Source organism: Bos mutus, chromosome 7, assembly GCF_027580195.1.
Source record: "Bos mutus isolate GX-2022 chromosome 7, NWIPB_WYAK_1.1, whole genome shotgun sequence".
Taxonomy (NCBI): domain Eukaryota; kingdom Metazoa; phylum Chordata; class Mammalia; order Artiodactyla; family Bovidae; genus Bos; species Bos mutus.
The window spans coordinates 38,390,168-38,417,095 of NC_091623.1; the positions used below are offsets into that span (position 1 = coordinate 38,390,168).

General features: G+C 36.7%; 1 protein-coding gene across 1 annotated transcript in view; it reads right to left on the reverse strand.

The window, feature by feature from the left end:
- Nucleotides 1-26,928, reverse strand: part of FBXL17 (F-box and leucine rich repeat protein 17) — a 527,341-nt gene that overhangs the window by 179,952 nt on the left and 320,461 nt on the right. Inside the window, 1 exon segment of the mRNA XM_070373201.1 lies at nucleotides 3,426-3,502. Coding sequence (XP_070229302.1) covers nucleotides 3,426-3,502 — 77 coding nt within the window.

Sequence of the window (26,928 nt, forward strand, 5' to 3'; positions counted from 1 at the left end):
TGATTCTTCTTCAGAAAAACAGAAAGAGAGTTCTTACAATTCTAGAGTTGGAAGAACTGCTAGTTAGTGGGTGTCCACTACGCCACCAGGCCAAACACAGACGCTTCTTATCCGTTTTCACCACCTCTCGTGGCCTGCACTGTCATGCGCTTAACAGACGACAAGCTCGAAGCTTAAGCAACTTAGTCCAGATCATTAAAGAAAGGTGAGACAAATTCTAACCTCACTCCCTGACACCTTAGTTTGAATTTTTTTCCCGTGATAACAGCCCATAACATTTATTTGTTTAGTGACAGAAGAGTGACAATATTATTTTGTCTTTAGGGAGCGATTCCCCAAGACTGTATTTTCCATTCAGCTGTGCCTGAATTATTGATTTGTTTATAATTGTTATCCTTTACCATAAAGATCTATGTTCAATCTGGGGAATAGGAAGCCTATTAGAATGATACTTTCCTGCACAATAAGTATATCATATATCAATTAAAATGAACATAACTGCCTACCAGCCTGGCCAGGTGTCGCTAAGTACTAAAATACCACATTCAACACCTGTGAGAATCTCGACAAAAATTACAAATGATAAGCCAGGCGAGCTGCTGTTTCTGAATTGATGCAACCTGCAAAGAACTTCAAAAATCTCAGGATACTGTACTGGGAGCATGTACAAACACACCAAGGGGAAAGGAGGTGAGGAGGAGACAGGCTGGAATATGTGCAAACCAACAGGAAGGAGAATTTGGGTAGTCTCTTGAAGGATGAGATTCCCCTGGTATCAGGCACATCAAATTGTACTATTTCTAAGTAGCTTCAAAAAAAAAAAAAAAATCCTACAGAATATATATTCAGTTAAAGAAGAAAAACAGCATCTGCTTTTCTTTCTTAAAATTTATAATTAACACAGGGCAAAGGATCACACCCTCCCCTAGTAGAGCAGTTACTTCCAAAAACATGCCGTTTCTCTGGTTACAATGAATAATCATTTCTGCTGTCTTTTTGACAAAACTGTGCATGTGTTATTGGCAGGGTACAAGGAGGAAGGGAGATGAGCTGAATGTTCAGTACTTTTTTTAAATTTTACAATCAAGTAGCAATTATGGCACAATCTCATAAACTATTGACCTTTACCCTTCTACCTCAACCGTGCCCCAACATTTTGAAGAACAGAACGGATGCACAGAGGCTTTCACCACAAATCCTCTGAGGACCTAAAACCCCAGGGAGAAGGAAGGGAGACAAGCTGGGCAGAGGGCTTGAGAGCTGGAGGGTATGAAAAAAAAACCATGATAGATTTCTCCATGGAGGGAGACAATCCTCAAAATTTTCACTTCTAGTTTCTCTCAACTAGACTAGGTCAGTGGTTCTCAATTTTGGCTGACATTGACATCATCTAGGCACATTTTATTGCCTGGGCACCACCTCCTGGAAATTTTGAAATCCCTGTGTAAGATTCAAGCACCATGATGCTTTACAACTTCCCCAGGTAATCCTAACCTGCAGAGGGGGTTGACAAGAGCTGACCTAAATAATTCAGAGAGATGGATAAAGGCAGACCACATGGGCAAAGGATTAACACAATTTTCACCTTACCAGGAGGAAAAAACAAAACCTAAAATCTCAGAACACCAGAACAAGAGAACATCACTGAACAATAGCAATAAACAATAACAGTACATAACAGCAACAGCAACAACAAAGGCCTCTCCCAAGGCCTTCCTTCCAAGAAAGAAAAGGAGGTCGAAGAATCGTGTGTGAGTCTTCCCTCTGTCCCTCTCCTGCAGGAAAGCAAGTTCGCTCAGCAGTACACACTGCACTCTCATTAGACAGGAACACGCGGGAGCAAGAAGTCAGTTTACATGGGAGGAGACAGCCTCAGAGACGTGAGGGAACTTCCCGAAGGCCAAGGCACAAAGACCGAACTTGATTCCACATCTGTCCCAGGTCTAAAGCGTTTCCTCTTTTCCATAACTTCCGGAACATTTGTTCGCACTGGCTAACTTACTGGTACTGCGACAAAGTGTAATTTTAGGAACAGTTTCCATTGCGGGCCTTGAAGGGTCCATTCTAAAGAACTTAGTCCACCCTTCTCCTGGCAATTAGTAAGATTGGAGAGGCAGGTAGGGGACTACTGGTAAAGGATTTTGAATGCCAAGTAAAGCGTTTGGAATGAATGAATGTACTAGTTAATTACCAAATCTACAGGTATTGAGGATCTGCCCGGTTTGGGGCAGAGAGAACACTCTAAGGTCTAGACAAAAGGGAGGCATTGAAAGTTTTAGATACCGTATCTTAGAGGCACTCTAATATGCCAAACCAGAAAACAAACTACAAGCAAAAAGAAAACACCAAAACACTCCTTTCTCATGGTATAATTATGAAAAAAGACAATAACCCAGAAACAGTATGGATAAATCCATGTAAGAAATTTACCATTCTCAAAAAATAAACTCTGAAAAGAAATTAGGGTTATCTTTAAGCCAAATCCTTTATGTTACTTTTTTATTTTTTTGTTATAGCTTTCATGGAGTTTTTCCAAAGGATGAATTTAGTAGCTGATAAAATACAACTCTCCCATCCAGGCCAGTATGATATCTTAGGATTGGAGTCAATTATCAGCATATGTTGGATTAACAGTTAAAAAAAAACCAATATAATGAATTATTAGTTTCCTTCAAGGTAGAAATCATATTCTCCAATGTAAAGAAACAAATTTAAAAATCAGAAAAGAGAAATGGAAATCATTTAAAAACATCTAGTTAAAACTCTGTATTTAGATTAAATATGCAAATTAATAGTAAAAAATATTTATAATGCACTGAACAAAAGAGGAAAGCCTAGGTGGGTTATTTTATTACTCCAATAGGACAATTTCATACTTTTCATATTTTTATATAATAACTTGTTTTTCTCCACTTGAAAGGAATATTTAAAATTAACATATTTAAACTTTTACAAACAAATGTATACCTTTTACTTCCTATATATCTAAACTTCCTATTGGAAGTTTCCAATGTTTTAAAGAATTTAAGGCATTAAGAAGGCTGGCATTTGGAATGTGAGCAAGCGTGCATTCGACATGACATAAATTAAGCAAATCAACACAATAATTACTTTATATCAAATATTTCATTATCCTAATATTTTCATCATATAGAAATTTTAGCCATACTTTTTAATTCTATGTGATTATGCAAGTACATATATGATTTCATGTGGTGACAAAACTGATATATATATACTCATTTTACTCTGGCTCTAATTTCAAGATTTCTTGATTTGGGGCAGTATGATCAGAGTTTGCCTCAGTAAAGATATAGCTCAGTGTCTATGAGATAGTAGCTTTTGATTTTTTTTTTTAAAAAGCTTTCAAAGATCTTGTACCTTTTTATTCTTGAAGACGATTAGGACAATGGCTCATTACATACCATAATCTGTGATTTTACAGGACACCAAATACAGCTCTTTCAGGTTTTGTCCTTCCTTTGCGATGACCTCCACACACCTGAAACACACACAAGAAAGTGGCGAGTTACACTAATGTGTTTCAAGTTAAATTAGCAAGAGTTTGGCCACGGCTGTAACAGGAAGAGGCCAGCGTCTGATGAATGCCATAGCTCTCTTCTTTCCACAAACCGCTTTCAAGGTGTTTTGGGAAAAGGTATTATATTCCCCGCTTTTTAAACTCAAGTGCTTTAATACTTAAATGACCTTAATTAAATACATTTATGACTAGTGCATCTTGTAAAGCTAAACTGATGAAAAAGAGATATTCCTCTAACAGCACTGTTACATTTGGTAATAAAAGATTAGTAAACATATGCTATATAATGAATATTTATCAATTACATTAAAAAAAGTAATGAAACTGTGAAACATGGATGCTCATTATAAGGGATTCCCTGGTAGCTCAGCTGGTAAAGAATCCACTAGCAATGCAGGAGACCCCAGTTCGATTCCTGCGAAGGGAACTGGCTCATTATAAGTGAATGTAATATTGCTCATGGTTTAATTTTTAATGGTGGAGTTTGATCACACTGATATACATTTGTGAAATTTTATTCAACATAAAAATGTTTTAAAAATCTATGACACTGATTAAAGAAGAATATTAAAATATTTTCCCTAGTTTTACTATTAATGTTTTAGATGAATTGTTGCATATATACAGGCCATTTAAATAATATAGATAATATAGATATGTAAGATTTAAAGTCTCTTCTGGTTTCTTAAATGTTAAAATTTTGAGCGGTGCACCCTGCTCTAATGTCCACAGTGGAACATGTAACACAAAACTCAATGAACTTTATAAACAATGATTAAAAACACTATCTATCTGATGATTCAGTCCCCTGTAATATCAGAAAACCCTGTACAATCAAACTGACACATAAGCATGTGCGTCCTTCAATGCAGTCCCAGTTTTAATCTTTATAAACAACAGTTAAGTAAAAGGGTAAAAGCAAAAAGAGTCATTAACCTTTTCTAGGAAGTTAAGGATCAAGTAATTTGATACCTATGTGTATAATCCATCAAAAAATTACTGAGTATCCATCTCTGTCTTTCAGATATTTTATTTGCTGTCTGGCTTATTTGTAGGTATCTTCGTAAAATGTCAGGAAATTTTATACAATTTTACTTCACATAATTCATTACTGAAGGTTAAATTAGTTATAGAGAAGACATATTTTTCTTTTAAAAATATTTTTATAGAATATTGTCTTAATAGAATGATAAACATTTCTAAGTTCCTCAGACTAACTGAATAAACATTTTTTTTGGCTATTAAAAAAAAAAAAGATTTATTATAAAAAATGGGTAAGCTGTTCCATGGTTACAATAGAAAACTTAAAACAGTAACAATGTAATTATGATTGATATAGCTTATTATGAAGGGAAATTTTTAAACCTAATTCTACATCATTTGACTTTAATGTAATATTTGAATAAAGTCTTAAAAAAGAAAAATAAAAGCAGAAATGAAACTACAGGCAACAATCATGTTTTACATATGACTTTAAAAACTGATTTTCATATCCTAAGGATAAAAATAAAGGCCCTGCTTGGTTATAATACCATAAACAGTTAATTTAAAAAGTCTACTTTCTGCCACGCATAGCTCTCTGTCTGTCTCCATCACCTTCCAAAAAAGTTAGCAGATCCAACATGTTGTATGACCACAAAATGAAACATTAGTGCAGAAATGTGTTCCCATCATTTATTTTGTTTGCACGGTCTTTTCAAATAGTTCAAAACACCTGATTATGGAAAAAAAATCTAAACAAACACAATGTCCTATCTGTGTTCTCAGCAGCTGATCCTGTATCAGATATGCTACGAGCACACGTGACCATAACAGACACACAGGGCAGACTACAGACGGCAAATAACACAAATTGATTTCCCTGTACAAGCAGATCAAATGCTATTTCATAGGCAACAAGAACTGGTATTCACATAAAATAAGATAATCAATCACTGGATAGAAACTGTCCTAAACATGATGAAAGGCCACGAGCATCAGGTTTCCTCCCTATGTGAGAGAGAAAAGTTATTATGAATAGATAACACAAATATATTTAGCTTACTCAAGAGGCAACAGCCAAGAGAAAACACATGATTAAGAAATAAAGAGTATATATGTTTCAGAGAAATATAAGAGAAGAGCATTTTACTTTTACAAAGGATCACATAGGATTTTTGCTCTGTTTTAAAAAGTTCAGCTACATAAGGTTTTCCAAATACTTTTAATTATCCTGTAATCACAACCAGTGCTAAAAGTTATGTGCAACATAAAGCTGTTCCTCAAAAAGGAATTCATAGAGGGAAAATAAAATGTTCCTTGGAAGATTTTTAGCAAAATTTGTTATTTTTTAAATTAAATATCACATATTTCACAGATGTGATCTTTGAGAAGTCCCAAGTTCTTGTGAACCTGGACTGAAGCTCAGTATCATACTAACAGCAAATTGATGGTTCAAATAAATAGGTAAAATAGCTATTTTTTTTGACAGTTGGAAATGGAAGTGGTTCGTGTTATCCTGTTAGTGCAAACTGGTGGAAAATGGAACCCCACGTCTGGTTCCTGGCTAGTGTCTGAAGTGAAGGGTTCTTGCTCGGTCGTGTCCGACTCTTCACAACCCCATGGACTGTAGCTAACCAGGCTCCTCTGTCCATGGGATTCTCCAGGCAAGAATACTGGAGTGGATTGCCATTCCCTTCTCCAGGGAATCTTCCCGACTCAGGAGTCAAACTGGAGTCTCCTACATTGCAGGCGGATTCTTTACCCTGAGTCAGCAGGGAAGCCCAGTCATGCTCTTTAGTCAGGACTTAACATCAGAGCGTTTCCCAGCTCACTGTATAGACTGTATGCAGGCAACAAAAAAAGGAGACAAAGCTTTAGTAATTACTTAAACATTCTGACTGCAGGTATTCATGTACATTTTAAGAGGTGTTTAAAATGACACCAAAAAGAGAGAGAACTGTTTGCAGAGTCACAGTCTGTGTGCAGGAACACAAAAGAACCAAAGACCACGTTTAAAACCTTTGCTTCACAATCCCCTTGCCTATTCACAGATAATGAAACGGAGAAGATTCATTAATCTCAGTGATAAATCATAGTTTGTCCCCAGGGGTAAGCCATGAATTCCTAAACTCAGAATTCAGAATTCAAAATCTGCCCACTCACCCACCCCGTCCCTGCCCTCCCTAAGGATGAACCTCAGAATACCACATGACCACCATTCTCTATGGGTCAATGCATTCAAAGACCCTACTACATGCACGACAACCCAAGGAATTATAAAACTTGGGGAAAGAACAAGGTCCTTCGAGAAAGGAATAATCTCTAACATTACCAAGAAAAATTCCTAATATAGGAATATGCCAAGTGGAAGATGCAGAAGAGTATCAAATACCGTTAAAGGAGCCCGTGAACATCAAACACGAGCCTACTAAACCATCTCCCTGAGTTCTGAGAAGTAAGAGGAGGCACGTCTTAACAAGAGTGAATGAAGAACGGGAAGACGTACATTCTGTTCTCAGCTCCACGAAACCACAGACACCCCTATCTTCTTCAGAGTCCCACAGTACCGTTCTTCGTAAAAATGAGGGCCTCTCTGAGAAGCTTCTCCAATCAAACGTCCTAGGTTCATTTACATACATTTTAGCTCCTTCTGAATTGCCTCCTCTCAGATTATTTTCTTGCTTTTACGTTTTGGCAGGGTTCTGAATAGAATAAAAAAATTGCACCCATTGTAAATTCTTGAGTAACAGCTGTTGAGTACATATATATATAAACTCTGTTAGAATACTGAAAAGGGCCAGAAAACCTGCTCCCAGCTACCCAAAGCACTCAGAATAATTTTTTATAATAATGTGATTTTATGCTCACTTGCTTTTGATAATGTTCTAAAATACACTTGAAACATTTGATGAAATATGAAAAACAACAAAAAGGTTACTTTTGTGAGCAATATAGGTTTTTCCTTAAAAGAAGAGAAGGCATTACTTAGTTTCAGGAAAACGCTGTCTCCTTAGCAATAGATTCTTAATCACCTGATTTATGTGAAGGGTAAAGGTTAATGAATTAAGCTGTATAAGCTTCAAAACTATCAAAGGAATTCAAAAGAGCCTCGAATTATGGAAGACAATGGCCCATTCTACATACATACCAAATTTTTATGTTTTTTGTCTCCCACTCAAAAGCTGGAGCGTGGCATTAGTGACAATTGGAAAGAACTAATGAGGAAATATGACTACGCTGCTTGCAAGAGGAGCGTCCTAGGAGACCTTGTTACTGTTTGTGATGTGCTTCACATCCAAAAGAAGCTAATTGGAGCTGCCAGACACTGGTTTGCAAATCTCACTTTAAAGGACAGGCTCAATCACCTCAGAGGTGTGAAAAGAAATGTCCCCATTAGAGATGCATTAGCATGTGGCTTGGTGAATTTCTAAGTAAACTTTAGGATGTTCTTTCCTAAGTCACTTTTATATTTGAATAATAGACATATCTGCAAGCAGAAGAAAAAATGCAACAAGACAAAAACCACCCTACGGATTAAAACAAAAAGTACGAATAGTGCTGTAAAGCCATTGGCGAGTAAGTGCGACAGGGAGCTAGGTAAGCTTCAAGCTGAATAAACATGTAGATCAAACCTGGAAACTCCTGAAATGCAAACACATCAAAAAGCGATCTATTTGGGGGCTTCAGGAATAGAACTCCAGTTTCATCATTTCCTGAAACTAGACAAGCCAACAAGCCACCCTGGATTATATTTACTGTAAGTGGGGTAGCAGACGAGGCTGCAACACACACACAAACAAAAGAAAAAGGAATAAAAAGGAGGCACGAAATCTAAAAAGAGAAACAGGGGAGTGAATCTGGTCCAATTCTGTGCTATGAAGCTCGTCCCAACTCACTCACATACGGGTCGTTTAAACGGTAGCAGAGGTCACCAAAACACAATTTGGCATCTTACACAAAGAATAATGATATTTGATTGATTTTTTCTAAAGCCTCAAATCAAGTTTTACTGGGGAATAATCCAATCTCAGTGCAGTGAATGAATGGGCATGATTTACAGGTATATCCTGCTTTCAGAATGTGTATGATATAAAATATTTCTATGTTAAAGAAGATAAATTTACAGTTAAACATTTACAAGATGAATCAATTCAAGAATTAACAAATAGTACCTTTCTACTTATATGTGAATATAATTTCATTTATAAACATTCCATTAACAGGCACATTTTCCAGTAACACAACACCTTAACTTTACGGAGCACGAAATGGTTATTTTATCTTTAAAGAAATGCACATAAGGGCAAATGGAAGACTATTTTGGGAAAGTGACACATGGCGTCAAGTGGTGCGCTGAGTACCCTGTGTATTTTATGGTACATTTTCTTGTAAATGTCCTTCTGTTTTATCCTTTAACAGCACAGTATCAGATATATATTTAAGTCAATTTTTCATACAAACATCTAAAGATAATCTCACAGAAGAGACGTTTATTGCAAGAGAGATTTTTTTTTTTAAAGCTGACTTGCAATTAAAACACTAAAGCGTTTGCTCAAAACACATTCCTAATATACCTCAGGGGCGAAGACTGGGAGCCACATGAAAAATGTCACCAGCTCACCAGTTACAACAATTATCTTGGGATATTCATTAAGTTCTCACTTACCAAATGTTATTCTCTGGAAAGCCAATATCTGATTAGTGAATCTAAGATTAATTTAGAAATTTGCTATTTAAACAGTGGAAAACTGATGCCTATTTGGTCACACAGAGACAGTGAAAGGTTACAAAATGAGGAGAGTAGTTTGCTTGTTTTTAATTACCACAGTAAGCAGCCTGTAAACTGAAATGTTACTGCAGTGTTAAGTTCTATGGGTCTGCAACTCTGCTGAAAGAGGTGCTGTTGCGCCTGAGAAGGGGGCACAGCAGATGCCGACACCTGCAGGTCCTTTCTGGGCCACTCTTCTCCAGCCACCCCCAGCGTCGGGAAGGTTTCCTAACTGGAGAGTAAGAGCCCAGGAGACAGCACTGAAAGAGGAACAGTAAGAGAACAAAAGAATACTTCTAACGTATTGAGGAGTGACCATCACAAACCAGCTCTTACGGGACTATTTTGTTTCCTCATTTATATAGCAAGACATGTTTAATGTAATAGGAATGTGTCCAGAGAACTTCAAAAATGTTTTTCAAATAGAATAAAGCCTGTGGTTTTTTTTAAAAGCACATTGTCCTTAAGCTGCTGAGAAACAAAATGGTTAAACGTCTTCCCAAAGCAAGAGGGTGGGGGAGAGGGAAGCAAACGAACACATTTGGATAAACTTGGCTCTGGCTTTAATACTTCAGATCCACTCATCCAAACGTCTTGTTTTTAATTTTAGTCATTGTTCCATCCTTTAACTGCAGCTACACTAGACCTTTATATAATAACTCGAGCTAACTTTTTCTAAGCATGCCTCCAAATATTCAAGAAGCAGAAAAAAATTTCTAAGTACTTACCTATTTATTTCAACAAGGTTTTATTAAGTGCAAACTATGTGATAGAAATGTTAAAAGATCTAATCAGAAAGCCACATGATTATAAAATGATGGACATAATACTTATAACCTTGATAGATCAACTACTATTTATTTTTGCTGCTATGGCTGATATTAATGTTCATCCCCAGCAGCAGAAAAACCTTATCACTATCTCTGTATCTACTGAAAATCAAGTGGAAAGAGTCATATTTCAGGACTGAAGGAAATGTTAGAAGCGAAGGGGAAACTTTAAAGGTAAGGTTTCCTAATTCAGCAGTTTAGTCATTCCTCGATGGGGGGAAAAACGCATTTACTTTAAAATGAGAAAAGTTAAGAGATCTCCTCCATCCTTAAAGGTTTTTGAGTTTCCATGAATTTACAGCCAATATCTCTGGGGGAGTTTGGGCACAATGTTCATACAGTTAAAACTGGTGCTATGTTTATGGTATTCTGGCATATTTTAAGATAAAGGATGGAAGAGAAGATTCTATTCTCCTATATGTTACAAACATTTACTGTGTGGAAGCAAAAGCCCGGGCCTTAAAAAGAAAACAGGAATGTAAAAACTATAGTTTTTATAGGTTAAACTATGGTTAGTCCAGTTCAGTGGCGTGTGGTTCATTAGAGGCCATTCCTTTTCTGAAAAGAAGCCAGGCAAAATTCTGGCAAGTTCCAACTCCTACCTGCCTCCTGCAACAATAAATAAGAACGTCAGTGGTAAAGCTAGAAATATTCCAGAGAGACTTGCTAGGCTTCCAAACGGCTAATATGAAATTTAGACGGAATATAAAACATCCAGTGGATAATCTCCCTGCCCGTCTCCACCTCCATCGCCCTTACTGCTTTCACTACTGATGAGAAAGCCTCAATTCCACAAACATTAAGCGCACCTTTAATTTAAAATGAAGAAGACAAAATTATTTGCGTGGAGTATTCTGAAGAGTATTCTGAAGATGCGATTTTAGGCATCATTCAGGAAAGAGTTAAATACTTCCTTACCAGAAGATGCCACAAGGCTTTGTAGTGACTAATTGCCTCTTTAACCTCTGCACTCGGGGAGCTGGCCTGCACTTCAATACCAGTTTTGTGATAGAGCCAAAGACTGATGTTCAACACAGACCTCCTATGACCTGTGTAGCCCTGGAGTCAACTCAGACAAGATGCTGACAAAAGGTCTCCTTCTGACTTGGGAAGGCACAGAATCCCTTTTTGGATCAGCCAAATTCCCAGAAGACTGAGACAAAGCAGGTAAAGACTGTCTGGAAGATAAAGAATGGTTTTACTGCTCCTGACAATATTTCCCAACCTTCCAATGTACCACTCAAAATTCTGTTTGAGAAAATGGTTTTAGTAATATGAAAAAAATACATATTTACTTTAAAATGCAATGAAGAGGGTACCTAACTGGATATCTTTGAAAGCTTACATCATTAGATAGCTGTAGGAAGACTCAAAGAAGGCAGGTTAAGCTTCTCCTTTACAACTGTTTCCCACGTGCTTTAAGCATTCATACTCGGGAAGTCTGTACCTTGTCCTTAATGTTTAAGCTTAGCAAATTTCTGGCCCGATCAAAAGCCAATAAAATAACTGTATAGTTAATTTAAGTACAATTAGAGAAAACTAATTAATCCTGCAATTTGGGAGAAGAAAATGGTGAAGGCTTCTTCTTAGTTTCTGACAAAGAAGGTATGAGGAAGGAGTTCTGGGCTAGGGGAGTGGGAGTAAAGTTACCAAATATTCACTCAGAGACCAAGGGAAAGACCACGTGGCCTTGATGAAGACAAGGGCACTACATCAATTGGACTTTATTGATGCTTAGCTGCATTGAACTCTGAACCCTTTGAAGCTTAAATCCCATCAGCGCTGAATTCGTAAAACCTACTTCCAAAGCTCTGGGACGGCCACTGCTTTATTCCTATTTTCTTCCGTATCATTACATACTGACGCGATGTCAGGGGTGAAATAAGCTTTGTTGTAAGATTCACGGGGAGGAAGCAGTGGATCACGTTTAGAGCTTTTGGTGATCATGTTTACACAGAGAGACAACTTTCTCACTTAGAAAAAGAAATAACATTTACACTTCTTTAAAAATAAAAAAGAAACAATTCCCGTCTTTCTACAAATGACACTAAGAGGTATTAACCTAGAACCCTCTCATGAAAAGTTTACATGTTTAATCCCCAAAATGACGATTGATTTCTGTTCATTTTTACTTATCTAAAGGATAAGAGAAACAAAGTCCTCCCCATTTCCTTCTCAAATAATATTCAGCTAAATACAACAGAATGAGATTTTTAAATTCCAGAGGAAGCCTACTGAACCTTAGTTTTACTTGCCCACTTCAATGATTCTTGAATAAATCACAGTCCATTTGCCTGTAAAATATACTTCTAGACAATTCTTTCTTAATGCTTTAATTTATCCATCAATGACAACAACTGATTATCAACAATTTAATTTATATTCAAAGTAGTATAGTGTAATATAGATGCACACATGTATATAAACACTTATAAATACAATTCTTAATATATCATTTTTTCCATTCCCAATTAACAAATATCTCATTGCTATAAATGCACTTCTTGAAGGAATTTTAGCAGCCTAGCCCCTGAAGTGCTGTGATCACTAAAATTCAGATTGCTTTGCTTGGACTAGTCCTCAGTCTGTTCCGTACGGAGGGAAAACACATCTCTCTGCTCTTGGAGAAAGTGGTGGGAAGCTGGTGAAACCAGTGCTGAGACTGATGGGAACCGGAAGGGGAAGCATCACCCGCTTTCTCCTAGCAGAAAGTTGCAAACCAAGACAGGAAGGAAGCATGGAGAAGGAAGACAGCACATTTCACTATTTGTTTCAGACAGCGGGCACCTTGCAGGCAACATCATGTCTGACAGCGAGCAGGAACAAGCAACACCCCCAATCCTACCCTCAGCTTCATGTTACTTGAAAAGGTAAATCAGAGTGAACAGCACATCCATCTCTGGCGAGCTTCTAAATGCTCCTTTGCTTACTATAGTTACTGTTCTGTCTGCATAATCAACAAACCATGCAGCAAAATGCAGTAACAGCATTAATATTTCTGCTCTATACAGAAAAAAACTTTTCTTAAGTACCCAAGGAAATAAAGAAATATATTCTGGTATTCACAGGAAGATTGAGAGGTGAAAAGGGGATAGCTGATTGTTTTCAAAGGTCCTTAGGGCAGTAAAGAGTCGAGAACGCTGCTAGACATTTGAAAGGGATGCCAGGTAAATGAGCTTGGGGCCAGTAGATTCCTGTGTGTTCCTGCGGTTACTGAGGGTATCGGAGGTGCTGTCCTGGGAATGAGAGAAGTTAGAGAACGAATTCCTTTTTGTGATCCATTATTGAAAGGTAAGTGCGCGCTCATCACACACACAACACTCTTAGGCCATTTGGCAAAACTGGGGGCTTTGAGAAAATTAGTATTGATTCAGTACTGCATCATACTTTGAAAAAGGTGAAAGAAAATATAAAGGGTAACAGGATAAGCAAAGCAGTGAATATAATATATACTCAGGGGTAAGTCAGTTGAAGTATGGGCTTGATTTAAGGTTGTTCAAAAAATATTATAAAGAGGAAAAAAAGAAAACAATATATACAACATATAGCCATATCTCTATAATGTAACCAGTTGTTATACGTAACATATGCAATAATATATTCGTATATTCAGTAATCACTAAGGAGCCTGAGTTCATGTTATCTGTTCACTCATAAACAGCCTCATTTCTCTTGAAATGCACATGGAAATGCAAAGAAATATTTGAGAGGAGCAAGAAGGTGGGAAACGCGGACCGCAAAGTGATGAAGTCAGGGACACGTTAGCCTCTGGGACTAGAACAAGATTTTGGAAGAAACTTTCAAGGAGCAAAAGTAAAGAGGAAGGTATGGTTATTTATACAATTTGTAATATCAGTGAGTTTTTAAAAATCTGATGTTCAAAAGAAGCTACAAAAAGACTAGACAGACATGACATATTTCTGGGGAAAGGGCAAAGTTTTGAGAACGTGTTAAAATAGTCTGTATTATTTAGAAAATTTCCTCCCATTTCTTAATACCACTGTGGACTTAATTCACATGAAAATGGCCTCTACATGTACACATATGGCCGAGTCCCTCTGCTGTCTACCTGAAACTATCCAACATTGTTAACTGGCTATTCTCCAAAGCAAGATAAAAGTTTAAAAAATAAATAATGGAATGGTAAAAAAAGACTTAAGTTTAAAAGTTTATTACACATGATAAAAATTTAAAAATTAATACTGGAATGGTTAAAAAAAGAGTTAAAAGTTTTAAAGTATATTACACATGACTGATAATGCAATAATAAAACATGATACATAGCTGTATTAAAATTTTACAAAAACTTAATGTTTATTATACAAAATCAGTTATGGACAGTCGAAATATGTTTCACATGCTCAGAATGTCACAGTTTTTGTGTATGTGTGTATAAGAGACAGTCTTAGGGTTGGGAATGTAATTCAACTTCCCTAAGTCTTTTCAGGAAAATTCTGGAAATTACAATACCTACTTCCATGGATTTTGTAAAAGTTACATTTCATAATGTTTGCAAAAGTGCTTTTTGTTACTCAATAAACATTTATTAACCCTTATTCTGCCCCTAACTATATGGATACAAAGATGGAGAACACAAATCTCTTCACAAAGAGAATTCACAGTCTTGTCAGTTTATCTTCCACACAAATAAGACAGGGTTATTTAGGACTGAATAGAATTTTCTAAAGTATGTTTCTCAGAAAACTAACACTTTAGGGCTTCACTAGTTGACATATACAAGGAAGAAATGTATGCTCCAGTAAGTTTATGTTAAACCAAATCAATTTTTTCCTTAGTTAAAAAAAAAAGAATGTAAAGCACATAGGACAGCATCTAGCAAAGAGTAAGCGATTTACTGCTAATTATTGTTACCGAGGCCCTAGCACAGAACCTGGCACATTAAAAACAAACGCCTGTGGTAGGCTGAGTAATGGCTCCCGAAGATATCAGGCCCTAATCCATGCAGCCGGTAACTGTTACTTTATGTATACAGTATCAGTTCACTCAGTTAGTTGCTCAGTCGTGTCTGACTCTTTGCAACCCCATGAATCGCAGCACGCCAGGCCTCCCTGTCCATCACCAACTCCCAGAGTTTTCCCAAACTCATGTCCATCGAGTCTGTGATGCCATCCAGCCATCTCATCCTCTGTCATCCCCTTCTCCTCCTGCCCCCAATCCCTCCCAGCATCAGAGTCTTTTCCAATGAGTCAGCTCTTCACATGAGGTGGCCAAAGTACTGGAGTTTCAGCTTTAGCATCATTCCTTCCAAAGAAATCCCAGGGCTGATCTCCTTCAGAATGGACTGGTTGGATCTCCTTGCAGTCCAAGAGACTCTCAAGAGTCTTCTCCAACACCACAGTTCAGAAGCATCAATTCTTCGGTGCTCAGCTTTCTTCACTGTCCAACTCTCACATCCATACATGACCACTGGAAAAACCATAGCCTTGACTAGACGGACCTTTGTTGGCAAAGTAATGTCTCTGCTTTTGAATATGCTATCTAGGTTGGTCATAACTTTCCTTCCAAGGAGCGAGTGTCTTTTAATTTTATGGCTACAATCACCATCTGCAGTGATTTTGGAGCCCAAAAAAATAAAGTCTGACACTGTTTCCACTGTTTCCCCATCTATTTCCATGAAGTGATGGGACCAGATGCCATGATCTCAGTTTTCTGAATGTTGAGCTTTAAGCCAACTTTTTCACTCTCTTCTTTCACCTTCATCAAGAGGCTTTTTAGTTCCTCTTCACTTTCTGCCATAAGGGTGGTGTCATCTGCATATCTGAGGTTATTCATATTTCTCCCGGCAATCTTGATTCCAGCTTGTGCTTCTCCCAGCCCAGCATTTATGATGATGTACTCTGCATATAAGTTAAATAAACAGGGTGACAATATACAGCCTTGACATACTCCTTTTCCTATTTGGAACCAGTCTGTTGTTCCATGTCCAGTTCTAACTGTTGCTTCCTGACCTGCATACAGATTTCTCAAGAGGCAGGTCAGGTGGTCTGGTATTCCCATCTCTTTCAGAATCTTCCACAGTTTATTGTGATCCACACAGTCAAAGGCTTTGGCAACAGTATACTTGCTTTAATAGAAAAAAAAAAAAGGTCTTTGCAGATGTGATTAAAGATTTGGATAGGGAGGTTATCCTAGATTATCTGAGTGGGCCCTCGACACTGACGTCTTGATTTTGGCTCAGTGAAACTGATTTTGGACATGTGACCTCCACAACTGTGAGAGAATAAATATTAGTTGCTTTTAAGCTACCACATGTGTGGTAATTTGTTTCAGAGGCCACAGGAAATGAATACAGTGCCTAATAAATGGCATTAAACTAATCACACATAGGGCACCAAGAAGTATGATTTATAAAGGTAACAAACCAATTGCAATTAAGATGACATATTATAATTGGATAAGACAAAATTTTAAGTTGTGAAGGGGATAAAAAAGAAAACCTTAAATAATTCTATCAAATATTCATCCTGAATTAGAATAAATTCCAAAAAGGTATGTCTTCTAAACTTTTTTAGAATAAACACTCATCTTTGTACAAAATTTTATTATGGAAAATTTCAAGCATAGCAAAAAGTTAAAGGAATTGTTCACTGAAAAGCCATTAATCACCACCTAGATTCCATAATTAACATTCTTCTACATCATCTCAGATGTATCCCATCTATTTCTCTATCCCCCTAGGTATCTATCTATCCATTCTTACTTTTTAACACATTTCAAAGTAAGTGCAGACATCAGTACATTTCACGCATAAATATTAATACTTTAGCATATACATCATTAACTAGAGTTCAATGTTTATAATAGTTCTCTCTTTAACAAAATAAAAAGATATACCCTCTGTGAAATGCACAAATCTCCAATGATATCAGCCTATATGTGTCTATCTTGCTGCTGCTGCTGCTGCTAAGTCGCTTCAGTCGTGTCCGACTCTGTGTGACCCCATAGATGGCAGCCCACCAGGCTCCTCCATCCCTGGGATTCTCCAGGCAAGAACACTGGAGTGGGTTGTGATTTCCTCCTCCAATGCAAGCATGCATGCTAAGTCACTTCAGTCGTGTCCAACTCTGTGCAACCCCATAGACGGCAGCCCACCAGGCTCCTCTGTCCACAGGATCCTCTAGGCAAGAATACTGCAGAGGGTTGCCATTTCCTTCTCCTAAGTGTCTATCTTGACCCCTATCAAATCCAGACTATTCTGCCTCCCTTCCAGCCATTGCTCATGCCCACCCACAAAGGCAACTGCCATTGTAGGTCTTTTTGTTACTAAGTTTTACTATAGCCTAGTTTTCTCTGTTCAGGAATGTCATAAAAATAGAATCATACAATATGTACTCTTTTGAATAACTTATTTTTACTCAGTGTCAGAGTTTGAGGTTCATCTATTTTATTTTATATTTCATTAGTTTATCCTGATTGTATCTTTCAATTGCCAACTATTCCATTAAATGAATATAGCACAGTTTCTTTATCCATTCTTATCTTGAAGCTATGTGAACTGTTTGCAGTTTTGGGGGAAATCACTAATAACAGTGCTAGGAACATTTTCATACAGCCTTCTTGTGGACATATGCTTTCATTTCTCATGGGTGAAAATCAAGGAGTAGACTGCTAAGTCACAGAGTATTAGTAGTATGTATGTAGTAGATAAATGAATTTCTTTCCAAAGTTGCTATACCGTTATAAATGCCCGACAACATTTATAAGAATTATGGTTTCCTCATATCCTCACCAATGTTGATGTTAACAGACTTTTAGCCATTCAAGTGAGTATATAATTAAGGCCAGTTCTACATTAAAAAATTCAAAGATCCCATCATAATAATTCTATTTTTATCTGTTAAGAAAATATGCAATAATAAAAGATTCCTGGAAACTGATCAATATTTTAAAATTTGTTTATTTCCAGAAATTTGTAATGTACACTACATAACAGTATACATATATGACATAATTTATTAATGAAACCAGACATTGCTTGCTGCAGACTCTTTGTAATAGCTTTCTGGCCCAGAGTCAGTGTTCCATCTGTTAGTTCTCTGGAATATCTTCAACAGATATCTAATTCTCTCTCTTCTATCATCTTTTTTTCCAAGGAACCTAACTACCCAACAATAACTAGATAACTTCGCGAAAGGGATCTCAGATATTCTTAGCCCTCAATATCATGCTGTCTTCCACATTATATCTTATCAACTGGACTAAAAGTTAAAAACCAATATAAAACCAGCCCCAAACTACGATCTCCTCAATAAGCATCATTATATAAGGTTGTGCCTTAAAAGGTAGATTGCTTATCCAATCACTAAGAGCATTTTAAAAATGTGTTGCCAGAAACTGGATTAGGATTCTAGTATTATGCAGCAAATAGTAAACAGCATGGACGTCTCAGCAAAATTTTCCTCAATCCGTGGAAACAAATAATGAAATTTCATTTCTTTTACTAATTATCTAAATGAAATGCCCAACTTGAAGTAACATGAAGTCTGCTGATTTACACAGCTATAGATATTGTCCATAAAAGACTTCACCAAAACACGCTGGAAACCGTGGAAGTTGCAAACGAACACAAGAATGCTTGGTACTGCTGAAGATTCAAGGTTAATGTTTTTCTTTAATTATAAGTAAACATAGTACAAAACAGATCAAAAAATTTAGCCTGACAGTTTTTCTTCACTCCATTGTAAATTTTATTTCTTGTCTCACATAAAATGATTCACCTGGGATCTAGATGATTTGTGCTAAGCAACCAAACATCAGGCATTTCAAGAACTCTTTGTAAACACGGCCTCCAAACAGGATCAAGGAATGAGATCCTGTTTTTTTACAGCATCCAGTTTAAGAGATGCTGTTTTTTTACAGCATCCAGTTTAAGTTCAAGACATAACAAAAGTTTGTGAACAGCCATAGTAAGATTGCCAAGCACAGTCTAGATTTCTATATTTGAGGAAATCTATTAGATATGAAAGATCTTTTGATATATAATATAAAAATAATGAAGATATTAATAACATTAGGCATTTACTATTAATATAAACCTCACATGACCAAAGCCTGGTATACAATGAGAGAAAAGATATTACACCTTCATTTCAAAATACATAAAAATATAGTAAGGATTATATAACTATTAAATTATTTTTCAGAAGATTAATATTTAAAATGGAAACCACTAAGAAAAACTGCAAAGTTATTAACTGTATGAAAGCTTTTAAAAGTCATTTTACATTTTTGTATTACTCAATTATACCATGTAACTTTTAAGACATTCAGTCTAATTCTTTTCAAAGTAAACTTTAAACACTGATTAGAATCAATGTCTATCAATCCATACAAAGGGAGAATAAATGCATGTTTATTGCAAAAATTAATACAGAGCCCAAATCTGTGAGTTTGTAAATCTCTCTTAATAGCTAGTACAATTAATGTCAAACATTAATTATAAAGACATTCAACATTATTTGGGGAGAAAACAGTTTTAACAGCCAGCAGGCGTGTAGTCATACGAACTGCATATGGCCACACCACATTTGCTATTGAGCCTAGCCTCCAACATCCATGCCCAGTTATCCTGAGTCTGGTCTTCAGCCAAACACTTAATTCCTCTGTGCCTGGAATCTTTAATTTTATTGGCTTATCCACACCAGATTAAGGCACATAGAGGTCATAAATCCTGGGAAAAAACATGATCTCTAATTTCATAATAATCATTTAAAGATCCACGAAACTGCACAATTCATGAGAGAAAGGCCAAAGTCTAATTTTAGCACTTTTTCAGACTGTTTCTGCTACGCGTGGGTGGCACCACTGCAGGCGAGTGCTTGGCGTGCTCACGGGTGAGCCCAGCGGGGTGCCCGGCTCGGTGCCAGCCTCCCGCAGCTTCGCTGGGGCCTCTGTGCCCTTGGTTCATCATTTTGCTGCCTTTTTTTTTTTTGCTCAAATTTTGTCCCAAATCTGTTTCTTTCAATGTAGTTTGAAACCCTAGGTAATAACTTCTGGCCCCCAAATTCTACATAAGTCTATCTGACCTGGCCCACTAAACACAGTTGTTATACAAATAGTTTCTCAAAACACTCAACTTTTCATGTACTTAGGCCTCACCAAGGTCACAGATAGGCATCCCAGCCATGACTGTCCCTGGATCAGACATGCAGTCTCCAGTTGCAACAGTTCCACAAATCTCTAGAAATGACTACATTTAATCCATTTGACTCACTTATATTCTATGTCTGGTCAGACTCCAGCAATGGACTCTTCTCAGACGGACAGTTCCTCCTGACTCCTAGCTCTTCCTCCCTCTGTTGTGACCACTGTATGAAGTGTATGTCATCACCCTGACATGGGGCCTGTGTTTTACTCATCTTTGATGAGATGCTCAGGATAGGTTTGTTGAATGAATGTGTGAAGGTTTGAAGCACACTGAAAGGACAAGTCATGCGGCTGTGTATACTTAGAATTCTGAATTAAAAACAGCAAATGCACCACTTATAAAACATATGTCAACAAAGGAGAACATTATTTATAGGCACAAGGAATGAGTTACTTGCAGTTGTAAAGAGAATTATCTATGTAAAATCTGTCTAATAAAAAGGATAAAGAGCATGTATTAAAATACAGAGAGTCTTAAAGTCAGAAAAACTGTACGTGATGACAGGCAGATTTTAAAACGTAAATAATAGGATAAGGATGTGTAATGGAAACCGAAAGTGGATCCTGCTGAATTTCCTTCAGTAAATATATCTTCTACAACAGATAAACCAAACTAATTGAGAAGACTCTACAATATTGATTCTCACATAAGCAAAAGAAGCAATAAAAACTAACAATTTCTTTTGTAAATGGTATGGCTATTGAAAATTACAAATAGCCATTAATTTCAAGGAACTCACCTTATATTTCTTGATGATGCAAAAGAAATATTTATCTATTGACCTAAGGGAAGTAAATTTGCTATCTATGAAAAGTTCCACTATAGGAAAAGGAAAATATTATAGCTTGTCAATGTGAGAGAAAGTACCACAGTAAGAAAATAAGTATGTATTTTACAAGGTATTATTTCCAAACAAAGTAGATGTGGTAAACAACACAGTTCAAAAGTATTTTTTATTTAAAATACACACCCTTAAAACATTTATTTGCTTATAGAATTAAGACACTATGTTTACTGGAGGGTTCTGGTACACACCAACTCTTTTGAATGCAATTGAGAAATGTCACTGTCTTCAAAAGGCAGACCGGCAGGGTGCTCTGGAGCACAGACTCGGGAGTCTCAGTCCCAGAGACCAGATCAAACCTAGCCTTGGAACCTCAGCAGGTCCTGTAGACTCCCTGCACTTCACTTTCCTTATCCATACAGTGGGTATAATAAGACCACCTACGTTAAAGAACTTTGATAAAGATGAAAGGAAATGCAAAGTGTTTAGAATAGTGCCTTGTGCAAATTAAATGACACAGCTTATATAACTTTACGTAAAATTTCCATCACCTCCAGATAACATGTGTCTCTTGGTGTAACATATCCAGCACGACCTATATAGCATATTGTCCCAAAACTGGGAACCTAAATGTAAATCAGAATCCAATTTATCAATTTATAGATACAAATTGATTTATAGCCTACCTCAGGAAACAAAAAAATCTCAATCTAACCTTACTCCAAAAGGAACTAGAAAAAGAACAAACAAAGTTCAAAGTTGGTAGAAAATAATAACAAAGATCAGAGCAGAAATAAAATAGAGCCTAAAAAAATAGCAAAGATCCATGAAACTAAGATTTGGGTTTTAAAAAAGATAAAATTGATAAGCCATTATCAAGACTCACCAAGGGGGTAAAAAAACAAACAGGGAGGGCCCAAATAAATAAAATCAGAAACGAAAAAGGAGAAGTTATGACTGATACCACAAAAATGCAAAGGCTCAAAAGAAATTATTATGAGCAATTATAATGCCACTAAAATAGACAACCTGGAAGAAATTCATTAATTCCTGGAAATGTACAATCTCCTGAGACTGAACCAGGAAGAAATAGAAAACATTACCAGTAACGAAACTGAATCAGTAATTAAAAACTCCCAACAAATAAAAGCTCAGGACTAGATGGCTTCACTGGTGAGTTCTATCAAACATTTAGAGATGAGTTAATGCCTATCTTTCTCAAACTTTTTCAAGCTACTGAAGAGGAAGAAATGCTTTCAAACTAATTTTACAAGGTCAGCATCACATCAAAACCAAAACCAGACTAATACAGCACAAAGGAAAAGAGAAAAGAAAATCACAGGCCAATATCCCTGATGAACATAAATGGGAAAATATTCAACAAAATGTTAGCAAACTGAATTAACAATACTCTAAAAGGCGTATACACCGTAATCAAGTGGAATTTATGTCAGAAATGCAAGAATGGTTCACTATCCGCAAATCAATGTGATACACAATATTAATGAATTGAAGAGTAAAACTCATATGATCATCTCAGTAGATGACAAAATTTAGCATCCACTTATGATAAAACAACAAATCAACCACTCTCAACAAGGTGGATATAGAAGGAACATTCCTCAACATAAAAGGCCACATATTGACAAACCTACAGCCAACATTTTTTTCAGTGAAAAGCTGAAAGCATTTCCTCTAAGATCAGAAACAGGACAAGGACGCTCATTCTTGCCACTTTTATTCAACATAGGATTGGAAGTCCTAGCCATGGTAATCAGAAAAGAAAAAAGAAATAAAAGGAATCCAAATTGGAAAAGAAGTAAAACTGCTGCTGTTTGCAGGTGACATGATTCTATGTGTCGAAAATCCTAAAAATGATTAGAACCCATAGATGAATTCAGAATGTGGCAGGATCCAAAGTTAAGACACAGAAGCTTCAGATAGCTTGTTATCAGTGTACAGAATTACATACTATCAGAAAGAGAAATAAAGGAAACAGCACTATTTACAACAACATCTAAAAGAGTAACATACACAGGAATGAATCTACGGAGGTAAAAGACTTACCCTCTAAAAGTGTAAGCACTGATAAAAAGACACTGAAGACAACACAAATAAATGTGTTCATGAATTGGAGAAATTAATATTGTTAAAACTACCACACTACCGAAGGCAATCAATCTACAAATTCAGCGCAATTTCTATCAAAATACAAAGGGCATTTTGCACAGAACGAGAACAAATAATTCTAAAATTTGTATGTAAACATAAATACCCCAATAGCCAAAATGATCTTGAGAAAGAAGAACAAAACTGGAAGTGTCACACTCCCTAATTTCAAATTATACTACAAAGCTACAGTAGTCAAAAGCAGCATGGTACTGGCACAAAACCAGACATGTGTATCAACAGAACAGAATAGAGAGCTCAGAAGGAAACCCACACTCATGAGGCCAACTGATCTGTGTCAAAGAGACAAGAACATAAAATGGGGAAAAGACAGCACCCTCCACAGATGTCACTGGACATACTGTACAGCTTATGCAAACGAATGAATCTGGACTACTTTCTCACACCATACACAAAAAATAAATGTAAAATGGATAAAAGACTTAAATGTAAGACTGGAAACCTTAAAACTGTAAGAAACACTGGCACTATTATGTTCTTTGACATTGGTCTTAGAAATATTTTTTGGATCCGTTTCCTCAGGCAAAAATAAACAAATGGAACTACACAAAACTAAAAAGCTTTTCATACAATGAAGCAAACTATCAGGAAGACAGAAAGGCCCTCTACCAAAGCTGCAAATGATATATCCAATAACAGGTTAATATCTGAATATACAAAAGACTCATACAACTCAATATCAAGAAAACAAATGACCTGACTTTAAAAATGGGCAGAGGACCCGAATAGACGTATTTTCCCCCAAAGACAGATGGCCAATGTATACGTGGAAAAGATGTCTATAACATCGCTAATCATCAGGGAAATGAAATCACAAGTACAGTGTCACCTCACACCTACCACAATGATCACAAGACGCCTAACAGAAAGTGTCGCAGAGGACTTAGAGGAAAGGGCCCCTCGCGCACAGATCACAACAACCATTTTGGAAAAGAGCATGGAGATTACACAAAAAATTAAGAACAAAACTGCCATGTAATTTAGCAATTTCACTTCTGAGTATTTACTTGAAGAAAATAATAACACTAATTCAAAAAGATGCGTTCACCCACTTGTTAACTGCAGTGCTATTTACAAATAGTAAGAAATGGAAATAACCTACGTCCATCAAAAGACACATAGATAAAGAATATGTGGTACACATAAAACAGAATATCATTCAGCCATTAAAAAATAAATCCTGGGACTTCCCTGGAGGTTCAGTGGCTAGAACTCTGCGCTCTCCATGCAAGGGACTCGGGTTCGGTCCCTGGTCAGGGAGCTGGATCCCACATGATGCAACAAGCCCTGGCACAGCCAAATAAATAAATATTTTTTAAAAAACTGTCACTTGTGTTGACATGATTGAATGTACAGTGTGTCGTGCTCAGCGAGATAAAGCGGACAGAGACGATAAATGCCGTGTGTTCTCACTCACACAAAACAAAAACACAGACGCAGAAATCAAACCTGCGGTGGCCAGAGAGATGCGAAGTGGGGAGAAATAGGTGAAGGGAATTAAGAGGTACAAATCTCCAGTTATAAAATAGATGAAACAATGAGAATGTAACACAAAACATGAGAAATAGTCAATAATAATGTAATAACTTTGTGTGGGGACAGACGGTTACTAGGCTTTATGATACTGATCATTTCATATATATGTAAAATGTCACTCGTTAATTCATTAAGCAAGCAGACAAATGTGAAAACTTAAAAATATTTATGGGAAAGTCTGTAAAATTGAGAAGGATTCTACTTACACTGTTTCACAAGTGTCTTTCTCACCCTACTTTAAAGTACTGAAAACTGGAAATCTCTGATGATACAGTTGGGGTGGGGTCTGTAGAAGAAAGATGATCTGAAACTCCCATCAGCATGCTATTATACAAATAAACTGCCCTGGTCCTTCAGGAGATTCATAAATAAATGGGCATTTATATAATTTTAAATCATGCAAATTCCTTGGGTATTTTATTTTACAGTACTCCTGTCTTGACTCTTTGAATAAATGTATACTAATCTCTGTGAGGGGAGAAAAGAGGGGCTTCCCTGAGCTACAAGTCTGCTTTGCTGTTCTTCAATAAAAGTTTTGGATCCCCTGTACAGTTAAAAGAGTCCAAAAGTTACCTGTGTTTTAAAATCCTGTTATTACTTCAGCTATTTAGGTTAATTGATCAATTCACAATATAAGATTAAAGTGGTATAAGCTGAGAAAATGATATGATGTTTTACAGTTTGAATAATGAAAATCATATTGCCCAACTATGGCCTCATTAAATACAATCTGGAAGCTAGAAGGCCTTTCCAAATTGCAAAAGGCTGTGTTTTGCATTTGACCAAACTATACAATAAAATGTACTGATATCAATGATACTTAGTAAATGCTACACCTGTGAATTTATATTATCCCTATTTGACAAAACAATTGGCAAGCTTAAAATGAAAGAAAATGTTCACATTAGCTAGTTGTAAGACAATAAGATGACTCTGAACTTTGCTCTAAAAACAAAAAACAATGCTTAAAATAGTCTTCCTTCCAAAAGCCACGTTATGTAAAATGTTCAAACTCACTATTATCAAGTTTCCAGAATTTAAATATCTTTTCTCTTTAAAAAAAATTATCATTGTCCATTAATACAGTTGAATAACAACACAAGCATAATTGTGAGTTTGATTCATACACACTGGGGATAATAGTATAATCACAGACAGAAAGTGAACGTGAAAGGCGCTCAGTCTTGTCTGACTCTTTGCGACTGTACAGGCCATGGGCTTCTCCAGGCCAGAACACTGGAGTGGTAGCCTTTCCCTTCTTCAGGGGATCTTCCCAACCCAAGGACTGAACCCAGGTTTCCCACATTGCGGGCAGATTTTTACCAGCTGAGCCACAAGGGAAGCCCCATAATTCCAGAAAGCTACCCCAAATCCTGGTCTGTGTGTTCTAATAGGCTGAAGTAGAAAAAAAAATGGATCCCAATTAAAAAATTGTTATAGATTTGATTGAAATATAGCCCCTATCCCAAAGCTGTTGGAAAATGTGACAAAGCATCAAATCAGCATAAAATAAAAGCATAATTAGTGCCTAAAGTCCCATGCTGGCATCATTCCTCATCATCACAGATTTAAAAATGACATTATTTGATTGTTTATTTAAAAACAGGACAAATGTTGAAGCATATTACATCTTGGGAAACAAAAAAGAGAACTTTATATTAATATTACAGTGGCTCTAAACTGGGCTTCCCTGATAGCTCAGTTGGTAAAGAATCCACCTGCAATGAGGGAGACCTGGGTTCCATTCCTGGGTCGGAAGACCACTGGAGAAGGGATAGGCTACCCACTACAGTATTCTTGGGCTTCCCTGGTGGCTCAGCTGGTAAAGAATCCACCTGTAATGTGGGAGACCTTGATTCGATCCCTGGGTTGGGAAGATCCCCTGGAGAATCTAAACCAAAGTTTGGCTCTAAACCAAAGTTTCAAAATAATAAAAATTTTATGTTTACATATAATAAAATCTTGAATGACAGATATATACTTGGGAATCAGACCAATACCACTTTCCAAACCAGTGGACTGTACGACTGCCCTTTAGAAGCCAACTGAAACACAGCCGCCACCACACGCCTCTGACCGTTTGGAGCTTCGACTCTCACTCTGAGAGAAGCTTACTTATAAAACGGTAAC